The 19499-nt window shown below is 41.2% G+C and overlaps 1 protein-coding gene and 1 long non-coding RNA gene across 7 annotated transcripts in view; one reads left to right on the plus strand and one right to left on the minus strand.

Annotated features, from left to right (window-relative positions):
- The window catches only part of LOC109988417 (nesprin-2), an 86861-nt gene that overhangs the window by 33364 nt on the left and 33998 nt on the right, over positions 1 to 19499 (plus strand). For 3 of the 4 annotated variants that reach the window (XM_065963469.1, XM_065963470.1, XM_065963471.1), the window contains exons 46-74: positions 79 to 210; positions 688 to 870; positions 989 to 1126; positions 1332 to 1517; positions 1603 to 1725; positions 2903 to 3085; positions 3315 to 3401; positions 4043 to 4135; positions 4603 to 4680; positions 4951 to 5343; positions 5886 to 5989; positions 6076 to 6223; positions 6921 to 7007; positions 7188 to 7343; positions 7588 to 7788; positions 8468 to 8560; positions 8894 to 9079; positions 9370 to 9540; positions 9697 to 9828; positions 11663 to 11862; positions 12031 to 12163; positions 13277 to 13459; positions 14368 to 14517; positions 15634 to 15810; positions 16320 to 16475; positions 16564 to 16719; positions 17393 to 17563; positions 17928 to 18061; positions 18511 to 18700. In XM_065963469.1, the coding sequence (XP_065819541.1) occupies positions 79 to 210; positions 688 to 870; positions 989 to 1126; positions 1332 to 1517; positions 1603 to 1725; positions 2903 to 3085; positions 3315 to 3401; positions 4043 to 4135; positions 4603 to 4680; positions 4951 to 5343; positions 5886 to 5989; positions 6076 to 6223; positions 6921 to 7007; positions 7188 to 7343; positions 7588 to 7788; positions 8468 to 8560; positions 8894 to 9079; positions 9370 to 9540; positions 9697 to 9828; positions 11663 to 11862; positions 12031 to 12163; positions 13277 to 13459; positions 14368 to 14517; positions 15634 to 15810; positions 16320 to 16475; positions 16564 to 16719; positions 17393 to 17563; positions 17928 to 18061; positions 18511 to 18700 (4524 nt within the window). The remainder of the gene's footprint in view (positions 1 to 78; positions 211 to 687; positions 871 to 988; positions 1127 to 1331; positions 1518 to 1602; positions 1726 to 2902; positions 3086 to 3314; positions 3402 to 4042; positions 4136 to 4602; positions 4681 to 4950; positions 5344 to 5885; positions 5990 to 6075; positions 6224 to 6920; positions 7008 to 7187; positions 7344 to 7587; positions 7789 to 8467; positions 8561 to 8893; positions 9080 to 9369; positions 9541 to 9696; positions 9829 to 11662; positions 11863 to 12030; positions 12164 to 13276; positions 13460 to 14367; positions 14518 to 15633; positions 15811 to 16319; positions 16476 to 16563; positions 16720 to 17392; positions 17564 to 17927; positions 18062 to 18510; positions 18701 to 19499) is intronic. The other variant, XM_065963472.1, reaches the window with a different exon arrangement.
- On the minus strand, positions 346 to 2057 carry LOC136182693 (uncharacterized). Of its 3 annotated transcripts, none has more exons than XR_010668738.1 (3): positions 1838 to 2056; positions 1273 to 1710; positions 346 to 1120 (listed from the first exon to the last, which is right to left on the minus strand). It is a non-coding gene; the product is annotated as an uncharacterized lncRNA (long non-coding RNA). The 3 variants fall into 3 exon arrangements; XR_010668739.1 differs by having other exon boundaries at positions 1296 to 1710; positions 1838 to 2055; XR_010668737.1 differs by having other exon boundaries at positions 573 to 1710; positions 1838 to 2057.

Below are 19499 nucleotides of genomic sequence, written 5' to 3' on the forward strand. Positions count from 1 at the left end.
GAAAATCAATGTATCCTCGACGCCACAAATTTCCAAACAAATATCATAAACGTGTTTTTTTTACTGGTCCCTCTGCAGCTCATGGAGAAGAGCATCTCAGTCCGAAAGCTCAACAACCAGGTGGCAGAGTTGGGCTCCGGCCTGGAGAAAGTCAAAATGTCACTGGAGCAACAGTCACCGACAGTCCCCGAAGCTCAAACATTACTCAAGGTGTGTGTATTTTAGGATTTGTGTGTGTGCATGTAATTTAACCCTGGTGTTACAATACACACAGGTTTAAAAACATGAACATGTTTCTTTGTTTGTTTTGAAATATTTGAGTAATTTATCTTCCAAATCTGTCACCACTTTTTCATTTCACATTTAATTGGAGCAGTTGGCATCGCTGACTTCGGGGTAAAATCAATTGATAGCACAGAAAGTTTTCACTTTCCACTACAGAGTCTTTTACAACTGAACAATGTCTGTTCATATTTCGAGTGGAACAAAAAACTGCAACCATTGCTTACATTGTCTCCTCAAAGCTCCACATACAGTATGGATACAAATACAAATGTTATTACAAATATGGATACATGTAAGAAGCTTTAATGTCATTATACTGAGACCACAATACTACAAAACTGCAGATCAGTCCTCGAGTCAAACCCTGAACTATGTCCACACTGGACTCTGTTTGTTCTCCAGCGTGTGTGGGATGAGTTGGATCGGTGGCACAGCCGCCTGATGCTCCTGGAATGTGAGGTTCAGGATCTTGCGGAGCAGCATCCAGATCAAGCCCACCTGCTCATAGACCAGCTCACCCAACCGCTGCAGCTCTACCAAAATACAGCGCAGCTGGCCGAGCAGCGCACAGCCTTCCTCAGCAAGGTGGGGAACACTTGGTTATTATTGTCGCATGTTCTGTGTCATCACTGAGGAGAGGGGCTTTTTTTTTTTTTTTTTTTTTTTTTTTTTTAAAGTAGTTGATGAAATTGTGCTTCCTCAGATCCCCTGCTGTCTTCAGGAGTTTGAGGACATTGTAAACAGCGGCACCTGCTGGTTGGGCGAGGCCCAGTCTTGGCTCAGTGCTCCCTCCTCCTTCACAACAGCAAGAAGTATCCAGAATCATGCAAACTCCCTGCAGGTCAGTGACAGCAAACACAACAACATTTGAACCTTTGAAGACGCATTACATTGGATATTTTTTTCCTCTATTGAAGCCTGTTTGATTTTCATTAATTAATGTTGACACTAATAGACATGATTCATCATATATAAAAAGGTATTCACCAGTATGTTCATATATTTTATACCCATTATAAATGTGATTTTTAAACTCTGGACTGCAGCTGGTGCTTGATGACTCAGAGAGGATCAGAAGCGCCCTGCAGGACTTCAGACCAGTCCTGGATGAGGTCTCTACTGTGTGTGACATGAGCACCCAGAAGGAGAAGTTGAACCAGAATGACCAGCAGGTCAAACAAATGCAAAGCAAGATCCTCGAGCCACTGGAGCAGCTTCTGCAGGCTGTTGAGGTAAGAAACTAGAGTGTGTCGTTAGTTTCCCTCCCGATCCAAAAGTGAGGACGCTGATCAGGTCTTTGATGATCTTCGTTTGAAGGTGGTGGAAGAAACCGAAACGGAGCTGAAGACGATGGAGAAGAATGTCCAGAAGATCCGAGCCATTTTATCCTCAATGGACAACTCCAACATAACTCTGACGGAGCATCTGCAAAACAGACAGGTGCAGTTATTTTGTCATTTTGCCGAGAAAAACTAAGAGGAGGACCCAGATGCAGAACTAACAAAAAAATATTTATTTAAACAAAAAGGCCAAAGGCAAACACACAACTTACTAAAGCAGAAAATTAGCCACAAGGAAACCACAAGTAACACTAGAGCACGAGGAAAACAGACATCTACTGACACTGCTAACTGATGTACAAACAACAATGAACTGACACCGAAGGAAAGAAACACAGAGACTAAATAGACATAGGGTAATCAGACACAGGTGAGACTAACAACACACAGGTGAAGACAGTCAGGGCAATCACACTGGGAAACACAGAGGCAGGAATACAAGAAACACTGAGGACAACTACAAACTAAATCATGAAGACACACAGAACCCAAGAAGGAAACAAAACACACTAGAACATAAAGAAACACTAGGATATGAAGTTACAAAATAACACATGAAACACTAACCTAGAAAACACACAAGGGAAACAACACCATCAGGGAAGAATGAGAACTTAAAAACAAGAAAACCTAAACTCTGAAAATAAGAAACCAAATCATGACATATTTAGTCTTATTAAACGTTTCAACATCATGCAAATCCTTTACAGAAGGACGGCACAACTATAGCATGACAACAGAAGCAAATACTACAAACATGAAACACAAACATTTGGAATCAGGGATCTTTCTAACTCAAAGGAAGCATCGACAGAATATGACTTATAGGTCATTCCCCTATTATATGGAGATATGTCTAATACTGCTCATACGGCTATGGATACAAATATGCAGCTTCATTGTATTGGCATTCTTATGTGTATGATTAAGACTCTATACGTTTTAAGGGTAAATAAATACTGTAAAGCATCATCTAAGATAAGTAACAGAATCATTGGTTATATTTTTTATGCTTAAATCTTAAAAGGATCAAACTTTATTATTATTTATTCCTGTTGTCACTGCTGTGAATGTTAGAGCACTAGGGTGTTAAAGGATCTTTGTAATGGTGAAAAAAGGTGAAAAAAATCAATAAAAATCTATGTAAAAAGATCAAACTACTTCGACTAAGACTAAGGCTCACACATGACTGTCTTACCACATTGAATGATTTTATATCACAGCCGACTCGTAATGTTCTGAACACACTTTAAACATTTTTTTTTTTTGACCTGAAGGTGATCCTGGCCAACGTGCAGTCGATGCAGAGGACGCTGGAGGAGATGGAGAGATGCAAAGGAGATCTTCAGCTCCCACAGGGAGCAGAGGAGAGCCTGTTGGTCTTCTCCAGAGCCAGTCTGCTGCTGCAGCAGCTGAAGGAGCTGGAGCAGCTCACCCAGCAACAAGCCACAGTGCTGGAGGTAACGCACGTGAAGTTAGAGAAAGTTCAAAGTTTTTTTCTTTTTGTTACTTTCCTGTACAGAACGCAACACAAGGTTTGATCTGTGGAATCTTTGTGTCTTTTCTTTTCTCGTCCTGAAACAGAGGCACAAAGAGACAGCCTTGAATATGCTTTTTGTATCAACTCGTTTTTCACATTGTCCTGTTCTCAGTTCTTCTCTGTTTGTTCCGTCCTTTCGTCAAACATAGGAAAACATTCGGGAGGAGGACGTCAGCATCACTAAAGTCTTTGACTCGTCTGAAGGAACAAGAGCCACACAAATAGGCTCGGTCCAGGTAATATTCATCTCAATCATAACATAAAGCGTTCAGTGCAAACAATAACACACGAGTCATGTTTGAATTAAAACCATTAGAACTTCCTCACTAATCATTTCATAATCTATAGCAGTCCACCACTTTTAATCAAGCTATTTCAGGGGAAAAGGGCAGCAATTAAGTTTAGGACTTCATCTGTTTTCTGAACTCTAAAAGCTGTATTTGAATAAGGAACATCAGTTCAATCCCTGAATTCTTCAAGGACGTCGACTGGCTGACTGTAAACTACCAGGAAGTGGTTGAATCTTTCCTGGTAGGGTTCTGTTTTCTGAAACAATGTCCGTTGTTAGGGATTTTTTGGGATGAGGGAGGTAATTCTGACCTTGTATAGTTCCTACCCACCTTGATCTACATCATGCCCAATGGCTGCAAACTTCTTCCTGAATGTTGAGCAAAGATAAAAACTGAACTTTGTTTAGCTCACTTAAAGCAACTTCTTCTGCACAGAGAAATGAAATGATTCAACTGTTTTGAATGAACCTACCAGAATAACGAACAATGAACAACAGGTTATTTTTAAAATAATCAAGAAACTGGTGAGACAACTTTAACGTCCTTGAAATTTTAATCCAATCATGCACCCTCATCACTGAAAGCAGGAGGCTGCTGAGGTGTCAGAGGAAGAGGAGGATGAGGAGAACAAGAGTTGTCACTCGTCGTCCTCTGATACGCTAACATGCAGCATACCAGAGGTAAATCTGAAACCCAATCACAGCTCAGGAGAGCACGTTTCTGGGCACCTCTTTGGTTTGGGTTTCATTACAAAATGTCAAACCTGACAGTGTAATAACTCGTCCCTGTATTTTGGAGTGAAACTCAACATTTCCGGGGCTTCTTCTTCTCTTCTTTCCCTCCTTTCTTCATGTTTTAATTGCTTTAATTTTTTTTCTGGGGTTTTGAGGATTTCAGCAACATCTTTGCATGTTTGAAACTGAGCCGTGTCACACAGGCTGTCTTATTTCCTCATGAATCCACTCTGACACTGTCAGAGGCAGCTGCTAGAAACATGTTGCTCCTTAGAAAGCTGCCGTCTGACGCACGTACACAAGGAGAAACACACACACATGAGAATGGCATGAACGCATGTGTGTGTGCGTGTGTGTGTGTGTGTGTGTGTGCATGGATTTCATTTATATTTGTGTCTGAATATGTGTGTTAGGACCCAGAGGACATGCTCGACGCTTTAGATGTGCAAAGTCAGGATATCGATGAAAGGGAGCCAACATCAGAAGTTAAGGTAAAATTATATATTTGATTTCAGAGATTAAAAACTGTTAGAGAAGAATTTATGATGTTTTTCACGTTTGTTTTTTGTGTGTTTAGAAGAACTTCTTTATTTCCAAATGTAAACAAACCTGTTCTGATAAATGATATGGGAGTTACAGTAATTATGCGAACAAAGTAACCGATTTAACGTCCTCCCTTCTCTTTTCACTGTCTCTTCCATAAACTGATAATCTCAAATGAAATGTCGTTTTATCGGTTCTTATTTTTTATTGCCTCTCAGAAACTGGAGAGTTTGCCTGGTGACGTTTCTACTGATGTAAAGATGAGTTCAGAAGACACAGAGACAATATCTGTGAAGCCTGAGCTGGATTCAAAAGACTCTCTCTCGGGACGTATAGACGCTACATTGATGACGATGGAGTACAAAGCTGATGTTGGGGAAGCATTTGGTCCTGACACTGCGGCGGCCGAAGATGAGGTTACTGCTGCGACTACAGTGGACCGACAAGGATCACCACAACAAGAAACCCTCAGCACAGACCCTCAAACAGAACCACATCAGGCAGCAGCTGCAGTGGAAGACAGAGGACTGATTCCTGTAACTCCATCCACTGACGCAAGAGCTTCAGAGAGATCTACAGCAGAGGAAGACAAAGACCAGTCTTTAGACCTGGTACGTATCTGAGAAAGAAAACAGACCGCTTCAGAGTACTTTTCTAATTTATTTTAGAATTCTTAAATCAGAGGATGGTTGAGAACATTAACAGAGAAAGGTCTGTGCAGGTACAGGGAGCACAAATAGTCTGCAGTAAGTCATGTTTCCACTAAATTGAACATTTCTCAAAGTTTTTTTTCTACTCAATATCACCATTTTCTTCCTTTTTTTTAGGCAAAATGTATCATTTTAAATCCTCAGTATTTATTTGCATGCTACAAAAGGGGGTTGTGCAGTTACCATTACTTACAGTAGCCTGTTGGGAGGCAGTCTAATAAGTTTTCAGAAGACTTTTCCAACATTCATTAGACATATTAACCTGTCAGTGACGTCCAGCTTTGAAGCCAAGACTGATTTAGTTACAGTACCTGTGTGGTGATAAATGCACATTAATAAAAACCCTGTGAATGAATGCAGTCAATGCAGTGCATGATAGACACACTACACTACACTACAAAAAAAAAAAAGTTTATTTTCAGCATTTCTTCTTCAATTTTCAGGGTTCTCTGAATGTGTTGAAGAAGCAACAGAAAGATGGCATCAGTCAGAGTGGGTTTGTGGAGGAATCCATACAAGCCGAGAAGTCCCCTGAGTTGCAGATCAGGTACAAAAAAATAGAGAAAGGTGCCATAGGAGTTGAGAATTAACCGACATGTGTTTTAATGTGCATGTGTGTCTATCGGTCCATAGCTCGGCTGGACGGGAAGAAAAGGACACGGAGCAGCTGAGGTGGAGTCAACTCTACACCCAGATCTCTCAAAAAGTGAGCACTCTGAAAAAAGTGAAGGAGGAGCCTCAGGAGCTCCTCAGCTCAAAGGACGGAGCGACTCATGAAAAGGTAGGAGGAAAATACAGACACGTGATCATCTTGAGGGAGCGATGAATCAGATCTTCTCAAGCTGAGCACAACGGGTCACGAGGGTCAGGAGGGACCTGATAGACTGACGCAAAATGATTTCCAAGAAGTAGACACAGGGAAAGCAACACCATCATTACATCTGTTTCCATGGCAACAGTCAGGCTTAACGTTCAACAATCACTTAGTTTGGTAAAGGCATGATTCGGTCCTTTGTTTTCCTCCCACTTTGAGAGTTAGAAAGTCCTTTGTTTTTTTTAGCAAAACAATAAACAAAAAGAATAAAATAGAGTAAAAAAAGAAGAGAGTATTCTTTAAGTGTGCGACTCGCTATCAGCTCTAAATTAGAAGCAAGACTGTTGCAAACTTTTCAGTTTCTTTGACTGCAGTAGCCATTAAATCTTTGACAACAATAAGACTGATTATTGTCCTCCTTTCAATGACACTACAAGTGAACATGTATTTATCCTGAAAAGAGAAAAAGGGACTGCAGAAGTTCTTTTAACAAGGGCCCGACCGATTAGAAATGTTGGTACCGATAGTCACTAGATATGATAATATCGGCCGACATTATCGGCTGGCTGATTAATCTGTCGGGCTCTACTTTGAACTCCTTGCATGTTTTCCTCACTGTGAATCCAAACTACCACTGAGAACAATTTTTATTTTTAAAATTCAGGATCCAGAAAAAGAAATGTTGTCATCCGGATCTGCTTCTTCTGTTCTCCATGGGATTAATGAGTCCTCCTCCGTGCTGAGACAAATAGTAAGTAGAATTGTACCAGAGGTTAAATCTGCCTCGTTAGAATCACTACTGTTCAGGAGCAGTGATTGGTGACCCGTCTTAAATACAGTTTCTTGTGTAGACACATCTAAGTAGATATTTGGTTGTATGGGTTTAGTAATGGGTAGTGCGGTCTGTAATTGTAAATGTTTCTTTTCCCAGGTGAGCTCTGCAGACGGCTCACATCCAGGTGTAAGTGAGGAGTTGTACGATGCGGTGCGGAAGGTCCTCCTCAGTCTGAGCGATTTGACCGACTTTCTGTTGACGCCCTGTGGCTCTGAGGAAGATGACGACCAGCTGAGGCTGATACAGCAGGAGGTGACTGACCATGATGCTACTCACACACACACACACACACACACACACACACACACACACACACACACACGTCATATACAACTGTACTGCCTATTGTGTCAAATCTATTTTACTAAAGATTATAGAAAAACATCTTATTTACTTTTCAAACTTTTATTCATTTACACTTTTGATTAGGACATCAATTTAAAAAATACTCTTCAGTGTTCTTGTTTTTGTGGTTCTGTCCTTTTTTCCCTCATAGTGCGTCTCAGCTGAGATGGTGACTGTGTCTGAACTGTTGAGTAAAGTGGAGTCAGACACCGAACCGATGCTTTCCAGTGAAGAACCAGAAGCTCTCCAGTGTTTGACCTCCCTTCAGGATGGTCTACAGACAGTCCAGCTGATCTCCACCTCATCCCGCAATCAGCTCCTTCAACATTTGGGCATGGCACACCAACATCAGGTATGGGATACAGATCAGTCACACGGTTTGGTGTTTTCTAGGATCAAGGATTCATTTCTTACAGTATCTAATAGTATTGTGAAAATCAGGGCTGAGGGCAGAGTTTGAGGGACCCATTATTGATCTCTCCGAAGAGCCACCTCACAGTTCTTAACTATGATTGGCTATTTACCTTTTCAGAGGCGGGACTAATGATACAATCAGCTCATTGTGTTCTAGAGTCGAGCTCTGCTATAACTTTCTTTGCATTTCAAAGTAGCACATTTTTCTTTGATAGTTCTTTAGATCGTGACGTTGGATATTTGTTTGTTTTGACTTAGATGTACGTTTTCATTTTGAGTCTTAAAGACGTAAGCTGTGAATATTTAGTTACCACTGCATTGGGTTACTTTTTAAAGTCACGAGATATACACAGGAATGTAAAATCTTTAAGTTTTTTCAATGTTAGGAGTTGAAGTCATGCAACTCCTGCAGAGGTCAGTGCCCCAGTTTAGCCACTCAGTCTGGCTCCGCCCCTTATGAAATGTGCAACTTAATTTCTTAACTTTTACACAAACATTTGATTTTCAGTCTTTAACTTGAAATAGATCATTTTTTACTTTGTGGTACTTTAACTTTAGTCTGAATACTTCTTCTCCCCCCACTCTGAGAAAACCCATCGGTACGTTTTGTCTCTTAGGAGCTCCCGTCCAACAGGCCATGTCTTCTGGACGAGTTTGAACAGGGGAAAAGAGAGATTTTCCCCAGCATAAAGGAAGCTCCCAGTTTGGAGGTAACGAGTGCTCGGCTGCTTTTTGTTTGCTTATGTTCACTGATGAAAAAGTCCAAGAAAAAATGTGTTAATGATGATTAATGTTCTCTAAGAACAAAGATGGGACGATTAAGAAAGGCTTAATTGGTCCAAAGAGCAATGGCTATAAGTGTTTCATTGTTATTTTTCTGATTATGATGATATAATGAACATTTCAGAGATCATTTAGAAAACTGAAAGACAATACAAAGGCTTCCTCTTTAGCAGAAAAACACTTGATGAGGTTTAAATGATAAAGTTAGGTATAAATATCTGCATTTCAAAAGTTTAAACACATGTCCTTTAAACTTTCAGCTGTGTGTGCTGGGCAGACATCTGAGGGAGGGTCCAGGGGAAAAAGTCAAGCTACAGCAGGCTTCCCGGTCCTTGCTTCAGGGGACGACTCGTCTCTTGGAGCTGGGTGAAGAATGCTTCACAGAGAGGCAGATGAACCAGGTCCATAACCGCTGCCAACTTCAAGCCGTTCTCTGCAGACACAAGGTCTCACTGTGCTTTCAACAAGTTGTTCAACAGGCAGGGGGAGACCAGATTTATGCTTAGGCACTATCCCAAAGGTGTAGAGAAAGCCTCATGATAGATATCAAAGGGATATTCAGTGCTAAAACAACCTGAAACGACAGCTTGTGCTTGATTTTTGTGTTTCTCTTTTTGTTAAAACAGAGATGTTTTGGCCTCGGTTTACATTCAGAGTCTCTGGCTTCATTTCTCAGGCTTACTTTGCAATAATTTCCCTTCCCTTCTGTCATGAATCTTGTCTCTTGTCGATCCAGAAGCTCCTGCAGGTCCTCAGATCTCAGTTGGCTTTTGTTCAGCATCTGTTCCAGCGTGAGCCAGAAGCGCTCGAATGTCAGGAGGATGAGCGGGTCCAGCTGGAGGTCCGAGCCAAAGCTTTGCAGCAACAGGCTCTGGGACTGGAAGCGGCTTCTCAAAGGAGACTCCAGGTTTGTAGTGCACATTTGCTGAGGGCCATAAAAAGTTCATACATAAACAAGAAGTGGGGTCTCTGCTGGAATAATTCCTTGTGTTCTGTGTTTGTGCTCACAAATCAAATGTTATTTACTCAAATGTTATGTTTTGTGGATGTGTGCATGCTGCAGGAGTGGAACCGCTGGGAGGATAATTGCGGTCGGCTTGGAAGGCTGCTGGACGATGTCGAAGCCTTCATCAGCAGCGAGGAACCGGAGGGAGACGATGAGGAGTTAGTAAAGGATCGTTCACATCTCTGCCAGGTGACAACACCTCCAACACTACACACACGCATCATTCAGTGTTTGCTGCCTCATCAGAATTTGTTCCACTCATCTCACTCTGATTTTACCCAGATCTCTTTAAATCACTCAGACACCCAATAAACAAGATTTTCTTTTTGTATCATAACATTTACTCTTTCCAGTCAACTTGCCTCTTAACTTAGTTTACATGTTTAAATGGTGCTGCAGAGTATGTGGAGGGAGTGACGTCTCTGCCTCAGCTTTAATGAGCTTCTTGTGATCCTCATGTGCAATAAAGGAACACCTCCATGTCCTTTCAAAAATAAAAATAAAAGGTTTGAATTGAATGTGTCATGATAGATGACGACATGGCAAAAGTCTTGCTTAATAAAGTCTGATGAACACATTATAATATCTTGAGAATGTGATTATAATTCATCTCAGACAGGAACTTTATAGATATTGTCATTAAAACATGTGTTCAGAGCGATTTCTGCACTCACTAAAGAGATTGATTTAATGTACGAGTGGTTTTCAGAACTGCATTTAAAGTATGAATTATGAGCCATGAATTATTTGGCAAGTCTATGTCAATCAATCAATCAAACTTTATTTATACAGCACCTTTTAAGACAAATTAAATTGCAGTTCAAAGTGCTTTACAAGAGTGCAGAAAAGTTATTGACAAAAAAAGTAGTTTATAAAATCATTGATAAAAGTCATTGAGAGACTAATGCACACCAATAAGAATTAAGAAATATGTATAAAAAATAGAAAATAAAATACGACACATAAAAGCAAAAAGATATTAAAATTAATACATAGGAGAAGAATATTTAAAATTGTAGTGGGATAAATAATGTTAAGATTTGAATTTATATAAAGCACTATATAAAAGCCAGACTGAATAAATGAGTTTTAAGACTGCGTTTAAAAATCTTGATATTCTGGGCTCCTCTCAGACCCTCAGGAAGGTCGTTCCACAGTCTCGGAGCGTAACAGCTGAAAGCAGCGTCGCCGAAGGTTTTTGTCCTGCTCTGCGGAACAACTAAGAGAGAGGAGCTGGAGGATCTGAGGGGGCCGTACTGGTTCATAAACTAAAATCATATCTGATAGGTAGTCTGGTGCAAGGTCATGTAATGCTTTATAAACTAATGAAAGAATTTTAAAATCAACACGAAAACTAACAGGCAGTGTAAAGATTCTAAAACAGGTGTGATGCGTGCTCTCCTTCTGGTCTTTGTCAGTACTCGTGCGGCAGAGTTTTGTAGTAGCTGTAGCCGATTGGTTGTGTTTTTGGGAAGACCAGAAAGGAGAGCGTTACAATAGTCCAGCCTGCTAGTGATGAAAGCGTGGATTAGTCTCTCTGTTTGGCTCAGAGAGAGAAAAAGTAAACTTACACATAAAAAACCCAATACAGCTGGAATGCAGTGATCCTTGTGCTCGACGATGAGATTGGCAGTCGACTCTGACGAATGAATCGTCGAGTACTCGACTATATGAGGTCACCTCTTCATCTGACCCTTTTATTTCTGACTGACTCCACTCTTTTCTTTTGGTTGTTTTTATATTTTCAGGGCAGGGTTCAGATATGATATGTTTGTCCAGAGAAAAAAAAAAAGACCCGTTACCATAGCAGTGGGGTTATTCAAAGAGCATGAATCAGTGGTATCTAACTCTCTAGCTGATTTGTCCTCTCTGTAATTTAACCTTTTTTACATTTCACAGATGCAATTTTGCCACAATTTTCTGCCCCTTATGTCAGATTGTCTTTTAGTTTTAATAGAATTTCTAATAAAAACTGTATGAAAGCCAGAAAAAGCACCATCTCTTCTCCAACCTTTCCTCTCAGCAAACACTGGTCCAGCTGGATGAGAGCAGAGCTTCTTTAGGACTGCTCCTGGATCAGAGGAAGCTGCTGCAGATGGAGCCAACGCTCACCGCCGCGGTCAGTCACACGGGGAGCGCCCTTGAGCAGCGATGGCAGAGCGCCTACAGGTGGACAGAGCAGGAGATTCAACGCTGCATGGACATCCAGGACAGCCGGACCAGGTAAGACTGACTGCAATAAACAAACAAAAAGGAGGCGGATAATGAAACCTTCCCGGCAATTTGATCCATCCCTTAAACGAGGAACACTGCAAAAACTCATACCCTACTTAGTACATTTTTCTTATTATATTAGTCTAATTTCTATGGTTTCTTTCCTCCTCCTCACAGATTCCACACAGATTTTACTTCGGTCAGCGATTGGCTGGTCGGTGCCAACAAACGTCTGAAGAATTGGTCAAACCTGGCCGACACCTCTGAGCTGAGCGCCGAGTGTGTTCACAGCAATCTGATCGAGCTGCTGGTAACGCTTCAAGTCTTCTTAGAACATTTATAAATCATATTGTGAGGACGGCTCCTGTTTCCATTTGTGTGGTATTAACACAAGAACACGGTCTTTGTTCTCCTCAGCAGACACATGACAACTGTGCACACATGTTGGTTTTTTACATCTCTTTTCAAAGTTGAATTAGCTCTAACTTGTGCCTCTGGTTTGTGCAGTCGGACTAGAGTTGGAAATGTAAGAAGCACAGGGATAATTTAAAAATCACACATTTGGTTTACCTTTCTTTTCTCACTTCCGTGAAATAAAATAAAAACGCTGGATTAAATGATCTGATCACATTGAATGAAATGGGGTCAGTGGCTCGGTCTGTAGGGACTTTGGTTGGGAATCGGAGGGTTGCTGGTTCAAGTCCCAATGTGGACCAGAGGAAGGAAGTTGGTCTGGTTGCTGGAGAGTTGCTAAGTCACCTCCTGAGCTGTTTCATGTGCAGCCCCCTCACTCTGACATCTCTCCATTAATGCAGGTCCACAGGCTCCTGTTTGAGCAAGTGTGTGAGAAGCATGTCTCTCAGAGTGTAAACCACAATTTCCCCCTCTGGATTAATTAAGTAAAATGAAACAAAAAAATGTGTTAAAAAAAATTCCCTTGAATGGGTCAGTATTCACAGAAATAGTCTCTGAATCAGATCTTAGTTTTTGGATTCAGATCAAGTCAAATGTTGGTACGTAGGCTCGATCCACATCTCTACTCTCCATGACTGGACGGACTTTTCGCTCTGAAAAAAAAGACCTGCTTTATTTATTTATTTATTTATTTATTTATTAGTATTTATTTGAATCTCATAACACAGCATGAATCTCCAGAAAAGACCGGAACAACCAGAACCAAATCAAATAATATTAGAACTTTCATTTTAGCCGAGTAAATAAGATCTGTCTGCTTCGGAACAACAACGCACTCCTGTTGCTCATAATTAAAATCGAAATGTTTTTAAACAGAAGATATTCAGTTTAATATTGTTATTGAAACAGGTCGTTGTGTGACATGAATCTCAATCACCTCTTTAAAGTATTAATCACACATAACTGATTCATTTTCTGACACTGCTTCTCCTCACAAACCCCCCCTCAGGACTTCTCCATGGAGGTCGAGTCCCAGTCAGTGCAGAGGGCGTCTGTATCCCGGGACGCCTCTCAGCTGCTCCACCTGAGAGAAGCCGACTGTCCCGGGCTGAGAGCTCAGCTCAGCCAGCTGGATTCAAGCTGGAGCCAGCTGACCTCTGACCTGTCGAAGATACAAGACCGCCTGCAGCAGGTACAGTACTCACAGAGAGATTTCACAGGGCATCAGTTTATAAATACAGATGCACTGATGCGTACCACGGCATGATGATCCAAACTTTCTAGATCTGGGTGCAGACCTAGTTGATCTTAACCTAACGGCTTGTAGGTGAAGGGAGATGTTGGTTAGCGGTGAGCTTGTATGCAGGCATCTGGTGATCAAATCCCACCCTACCCATGAAATCTTTTGTGGTCAGTGACGGCGATGCCCTGAACAGTCAATGCAATCATTTTATCAGCAATATTTATGAGATTGGATTTGAGAATTGGCGTTAACATGTGTGGGAACGTGTGACCAATCTTGACACAAGAGCAGATTTCCCGGTGAATTCTGGTCTGAACTGAACATAATTTCAACGGCTGCCCGAGACATCTTTTAAACGTCTTTTCAGCAGAGACGAAATGCTAACTGGACATATCACTAAATCCAAATCCATTGAAAAGCCTTTTTCTATTCAAAAAATACTCAGCCTTGGAGAAATCCCCTCCCACTCCTCCTAAAGGGGGAGTCTTTGTGCTGTATCAGCTTTGGGGTGATTAAAGACTTCAGGAATTCAGGAGTTGAAGATCATTTTTTTTTATTTTCCCCCACCGCCGTTCATCACCAGTGAATGGAACCGCAGATCCTAAATTATATTAATTAAAACTTTCCTGCCAGGTCTGTCTTGCAGAAAGTTCATTTCTATATCTAAGACGTTGTCAATCACCAGAGGAGATGATGTCACGATGTTATCAACCAAAGAAAGGTTCATTCATTTAGACGGGACCAGATGTCTGTAATCCAACTGAGAGTTAGCAGATGGCTAACTCACAGAATTAATTAAACTATTAAAAAGAGCAAGGATAGAATTAGAATTTTAAAACCTCCTTCCTGTCCGTTAGCGCCTGCTGACAGTTTGGCCTCCTCTGAGGCTGCTGTGTGAGCTGGAGGACTGGCTGAGGACACAGGAGGCTCGACTGAACCAGGAGACAGACGCTGTCCTCAAGGCCGAAGACGCTGCTCACATCACTGAACACCTGCAGCACTACCAGGTCACTCAAACGTACACTGTTTCTCTAAGTTTCTGTACAGAACTGGTTAATTTGAGTGTTTATTCCAATGGTAATGATTGTATTTCAATATTACACACTGTGCTAACTTTAAAGACATTTAGTGAATTAGCTTAAGTCTGTAACATCAATCTTTATTTACAGCCGGCTATACAGCCGGCTCAAAGCCAGTGACAAATGGCGGGAGGAGACAAGGAGTTACTCCAATATGTTACATTTATTTAAGTTAATTAGTGAGTTCAGCAAACATGAGATGTGGAAGTCATTCAATCAGTTGTGTTAAAGTGTATGCATGAGCAAAGGTATGAGTGTTTAAAATCATACAAAAGGAAAGAGGAGCATGGCTAAATCGGGGAGCAGCCTCTCTCTCTCTGTCTCTCTTTCTTCCCAACAATGAGGAAGTGGGGCCTGCTCTTATGGATTGGGAACACCCGTCCCAGGTGTTCTCAACACCTGCTGAGCATCTGAAACACGCAGACAGCACAGCCAGCAAAACAAGCAACCAGCAGGGTCGTCACAATAGCGCCAATTCACACTAAGAGATCCTACTGGCCTTAGCTGTTTCTCTCATGTGTCTGACCTTTTTCACTCAGAAAAGAAAAAACAACTCAACCATACTCTGCTTTAGAAAGTATGTAAATAAAAACTGTTTCCCCCCCATAGTCTTACTTACAACTGGTATAACCTATAACCTGATCGTATATCTTTATCATTTTAAATGCAAATAAAGGCTGTTTCTGCAATTTTCTTGTCTGATTGTGACCCTGTGGCAGCGGTTAAAGACATTATTAAGGCATCAGTGTTAATTAGTCAGTTTCCCTACCAGCTTAAAACTCCTCAATAATATTCTCTTAATGGGCAAAGATGAAGTAGAAGCTTATAGCTGTTACTCTCATATAAATGTGAATGATTTTCAGACTTCAAGAACAGTGAGGAATAAATAAAGTATGCGTTCAACACTGTGTACATGTAAGCAACTTCAGCAGCACAGCAGAGGTACCTGTATAATATCACAGCTGGATGATGTGGGCTTGTTTTTCATATGTAACTCTCTGTATAACTTTCTGTATTCTCTGAATATGAACGTTTCCTTCTCAGGAGTTAAAGGCAGGCGTGGTCAACGGGCAGCTCCTCCTCGATTTCTTGTGCCAGTCTGGGCCTCATGTTGTTGAACCGGACGTCCATGCTCTCCACTTTAAGCGTACAAAGTTTGCAGAGGACCTCGGCGCCCTCAGACTGAAGTGGCTTCACGTTCAGAGAGAGCTGGAGAGCCAGGTGTGTTTACTATGTAGTTAGAGTTCACGAGCTGCAGAATCAACAGTGAAGCGATTCCAAATGCATCCTTCTCCTGAGGTCTCTGGTCTAAAATATCTATCAAAACAAGGTTACCAGGGCATTTGTGTACAGTTGGAGCAAAGTTTGCAACAAGCAAATATGCAAAATGTTAGTAGGACTTGTTGTGAAAGAGAGCTGATGTAGCAAAAAAAAAAATGTTCTCCTGGGTGGCTTAGATCTTGAGGCAAACAACTTTTCAAATTCAAACTCAAAGAATCGAAGAGAAATCAAAATGTCTCTACCACGAAGGGCTCAAAGATGATTATGAGTAGACATATCGGTTAAAAGTTTATGAACATTTGAACCAGCCTGTGAAACCACAAAGATAATTCAGTTCATGACAACAACAGTGGAAACAGCTGCAGGACTCGTCAAAATAACTAAAAAGATGAAGATTGCATTTCTGCCTTGAATCAACGACTGTTTGTCTCCGCCGCCCCTCCCCTCAGATTCGAGGAGCTGAACAGATACATCACACGTGTGCGGACAGAGAAAGGCGTTTACAGCATCTTAAGAACTGGACAAGACGGCAGAAAAAGCAGCTAGATCACTGGAAACAGCCGAGTGGTCAAAGTGTGGCGCGTAAGGCTCTGCAGGCGTCTGAGGTACGGTGACAGGATGAAAAACTGGTGCTTTTGTCTAAATCATCTCGCTTGCTCATTCTGCCTAATCTGAGACTACTTTGTCTCCCAGGATGTTAAGGGCCGAGTGAAGAAAGTGACCGCAGCTCTGCAGAAGTTGAAACTGACACGAGTGTGTGATGGAAAGGATGAGGAACACACCTGTGATGTAATCTTCTCTGACCAGACAGAGAGAGTTTGTGAGGATTGTGATGATCTGGGTAAACAGGTACAAAACATTTTGTTGTTTTAAACCAATGTTTGTTTGCTTGTTAAACAAATCTGGGTAAAAGTCACTGCTATATATTTTCAAAAAAGGCAACCTGATACTCTCAAATGAATGAGTGAGTCCTCCAAACTATACTGGAGGAAACACTATTACTTAATAAGGTTGTCAAAAAGTTCAATACTGTGATACTCTTCAATACCACCATAACATCTCTATAATTATTAAGACCAATGGTATCAAAAAGTACCAAAACACTACAGCTCTTCAGTCATATTTTCCCCCCAAAACTGCCATGAGTGAAAGAGAGAGAGAGCAGCGGTGGTTCATTAAAATTCACAGGTCAATTTAGACGACATTATACTCTAAGTGATAATTGAGATGACATGTTTGAAGTGGGTCATTTCCCTATTATGTGGACAACTGAGGTCACTGTCTACATTGCACAAATACATTCCATGTGCTATTTAGACAGTGTGTTGAAGTATTCTTACAATTTTGGGTCATTAAAAACACAAAAGTGAATGCCCAGGACTTCTACTTTTGTTGCCATGGTTTAAAAATAGTTATCAATATCGTTTGATTTTGTAAGTGCTGAATCAAAGTTTTAAATTCTGGTGTCCTGACATCCCTTCTACCGAATAACATGCTATCTGTCTTTGTGCTCATTTTGCAGATTGAAGCTCTGACACCAGCTCTGCGACAGACTGTGGAGGAGTGGGGACGCTTCGAGAGCGATCTGAGGGAGGCGTCTCTGCACACCACTAGGGCGCGCTGTTTTCTGCAGCATCAGCGAGCTCCTCTGTTCTCGCTCAAGCAGGCAGAAGGAGACAAGGACGTCCTCCAGGTGAGAGAAAAAAAAAAAGCTCTGACTTGTCATGTCACATAAAGGCCACATTCTATCATAATAATCTGCACAATCACTCGGGTGCTTTTTTACCACTTCAAGCCTCCGGCATGTTAAGAAAAGTCTTAAAGGCTTGACAGATTTAAGCTGCAGTTTAATTTTTTTTTCCTCTGAAATAGCCAGTTGTAATTGTATGAAGTTGAAAGCCTGTCCATCTAGTTTTGACAGATTCATTGAGGTACCAGCCTTCATGGACTTGAAGCTGTCAGTATTTGACAGTCACGGTACTTACAATGAAGGAAAGTATGTGCACCTCTCTGAAGAAAACCAATAAAAGGTTGTTGTTGTTTTTTTTCCCCCACAGCAATTTCAAGAAAAGGCTGAAAGAGAGGGAGAGATTTGGATGTCCCTGGACAAATCCTACCGGGGTCTGGTGAAGAATCTACATCATGTAGCAGCTCAGGGTCTGAGTGATCAGATGGAAAGAGAGAGAAAAAGGTCAGTGGCACGAAGATATAAGTATTCTGCACAGTGGAAACTCTTTGAAAGTGCTCTGCAGAAATAAAAACAGAACAATTGGAACACTCAGAGCATTCACAGAAATATGACATTGAGCAAAGAAAGGCCTTAAAATACAAAAAATATTGTGATAAAAAGGTTTAAAAAAGACAGAAATAACCTCCCATCCTGGAGGGATGTCCCTCCATTAGTGCATGTCCAAAGGATCCTGTTTGTGCATGTGTGTGTGTGTGTGTGTGTGTGTGTGTGTGTGTGTGTCTGTAGCATGTCTTAATAACAGTGTAAAATTGAATTTCCCTTTGCTGGATTAAATAATCACATCTTCTTATTCTTCTAATGTACTCCAGTTTACCACACAGTTTTAGCCTCACTGTCTGAATACACACATGACAGAGTTTTCCAGTACTGCTGTGTTCTGCTTGCATCAGGTGGAAGGACGCGTTGCAGGATCTAAAGGATGAGCACATGAAGGCTGCAGAGACACTCTCCCTCTGGCAGGAGTACACTCAGCTCTCTGACCAGAGCGTCCTGAGCCTGCAGAGAGTGAAGACTCAGTGTGAGGAGCTTCTGTTGTCGTCCCCTCAACAGGACACTCAGGATGTGGTTCAGTCAGTGGAGGTGAGTTCAGGGTGTTAAAGGAGGATTGGTTCAGCAGTCAGGTGTGAGTGTGTAAACCAAAATCATGAGGGTTATGACTCCAATTTTCTATCAGCTGTTTTCTAGCTGTTGGCACAAACTGGAATGTCAAGCTATGGTTCATCCTTACATCCTTACTATGGAAAGAAAAAATCAAACACTAACAATTTAAATAATTAAGTGTTTAGATTAGACTGCATGTATAAAGACCATAAACAGTGTATACAGTTGCAGGAAAAAGTATGTGAACCCTTTGGAATTTCTTAGTTTTCTGATTAAATTGGTCATTAAATGTGTTCTGATCTACATGTAAGTCTCAACAATAGACAAACACAGTCTGCTTAAACTAATACCACACAAACAATTATATGTTTTCATGTTTTTATTGAACACAACATGTAAACATTCACAGTGCAGGGTGGAAAAAGTATGTGAACCCCGAGGCTAATGACTTCTCACAGAACTAATTGGAGTCAGGAGTCAGCCAACCTGCAGTCCAATCAATGAGACGAGATTGGAGATGTTGGTTGAAGCTGCCCTGCCCTATAAAAAACACACTTCAGTTTTGAGTTTGCTACTCTCAAGAAGCATTGACTGATGTGAACCATGCCTCGCACAAAAGAGCTCTCAGAAGACCTACGATTCAGAATTGTTGACTTGCATAAAGCTGGAAAGGGTTACAAAAGAATCTCTAAAAGCCTCGTCTAATTGTCTATAAATGGAGAAAGTTCAGCACTGCTGCTACTCTCCCTAGAAGTGGCCGTCCTGTAAAGATGACTGC

Source organism: Labrus bergylta, chromosome 15, assembly GCF_963930695.1.
Source record: "Labrus bergylta chromosome 15, fLabBer1.1, whole genome shotgun sequence".
Taxonomy (NCBI): Eukaryota; Metazoa; Chordata; class Actinopteri; order Labriformes; family Labridae; genus Labrus; species Labrus bergylta.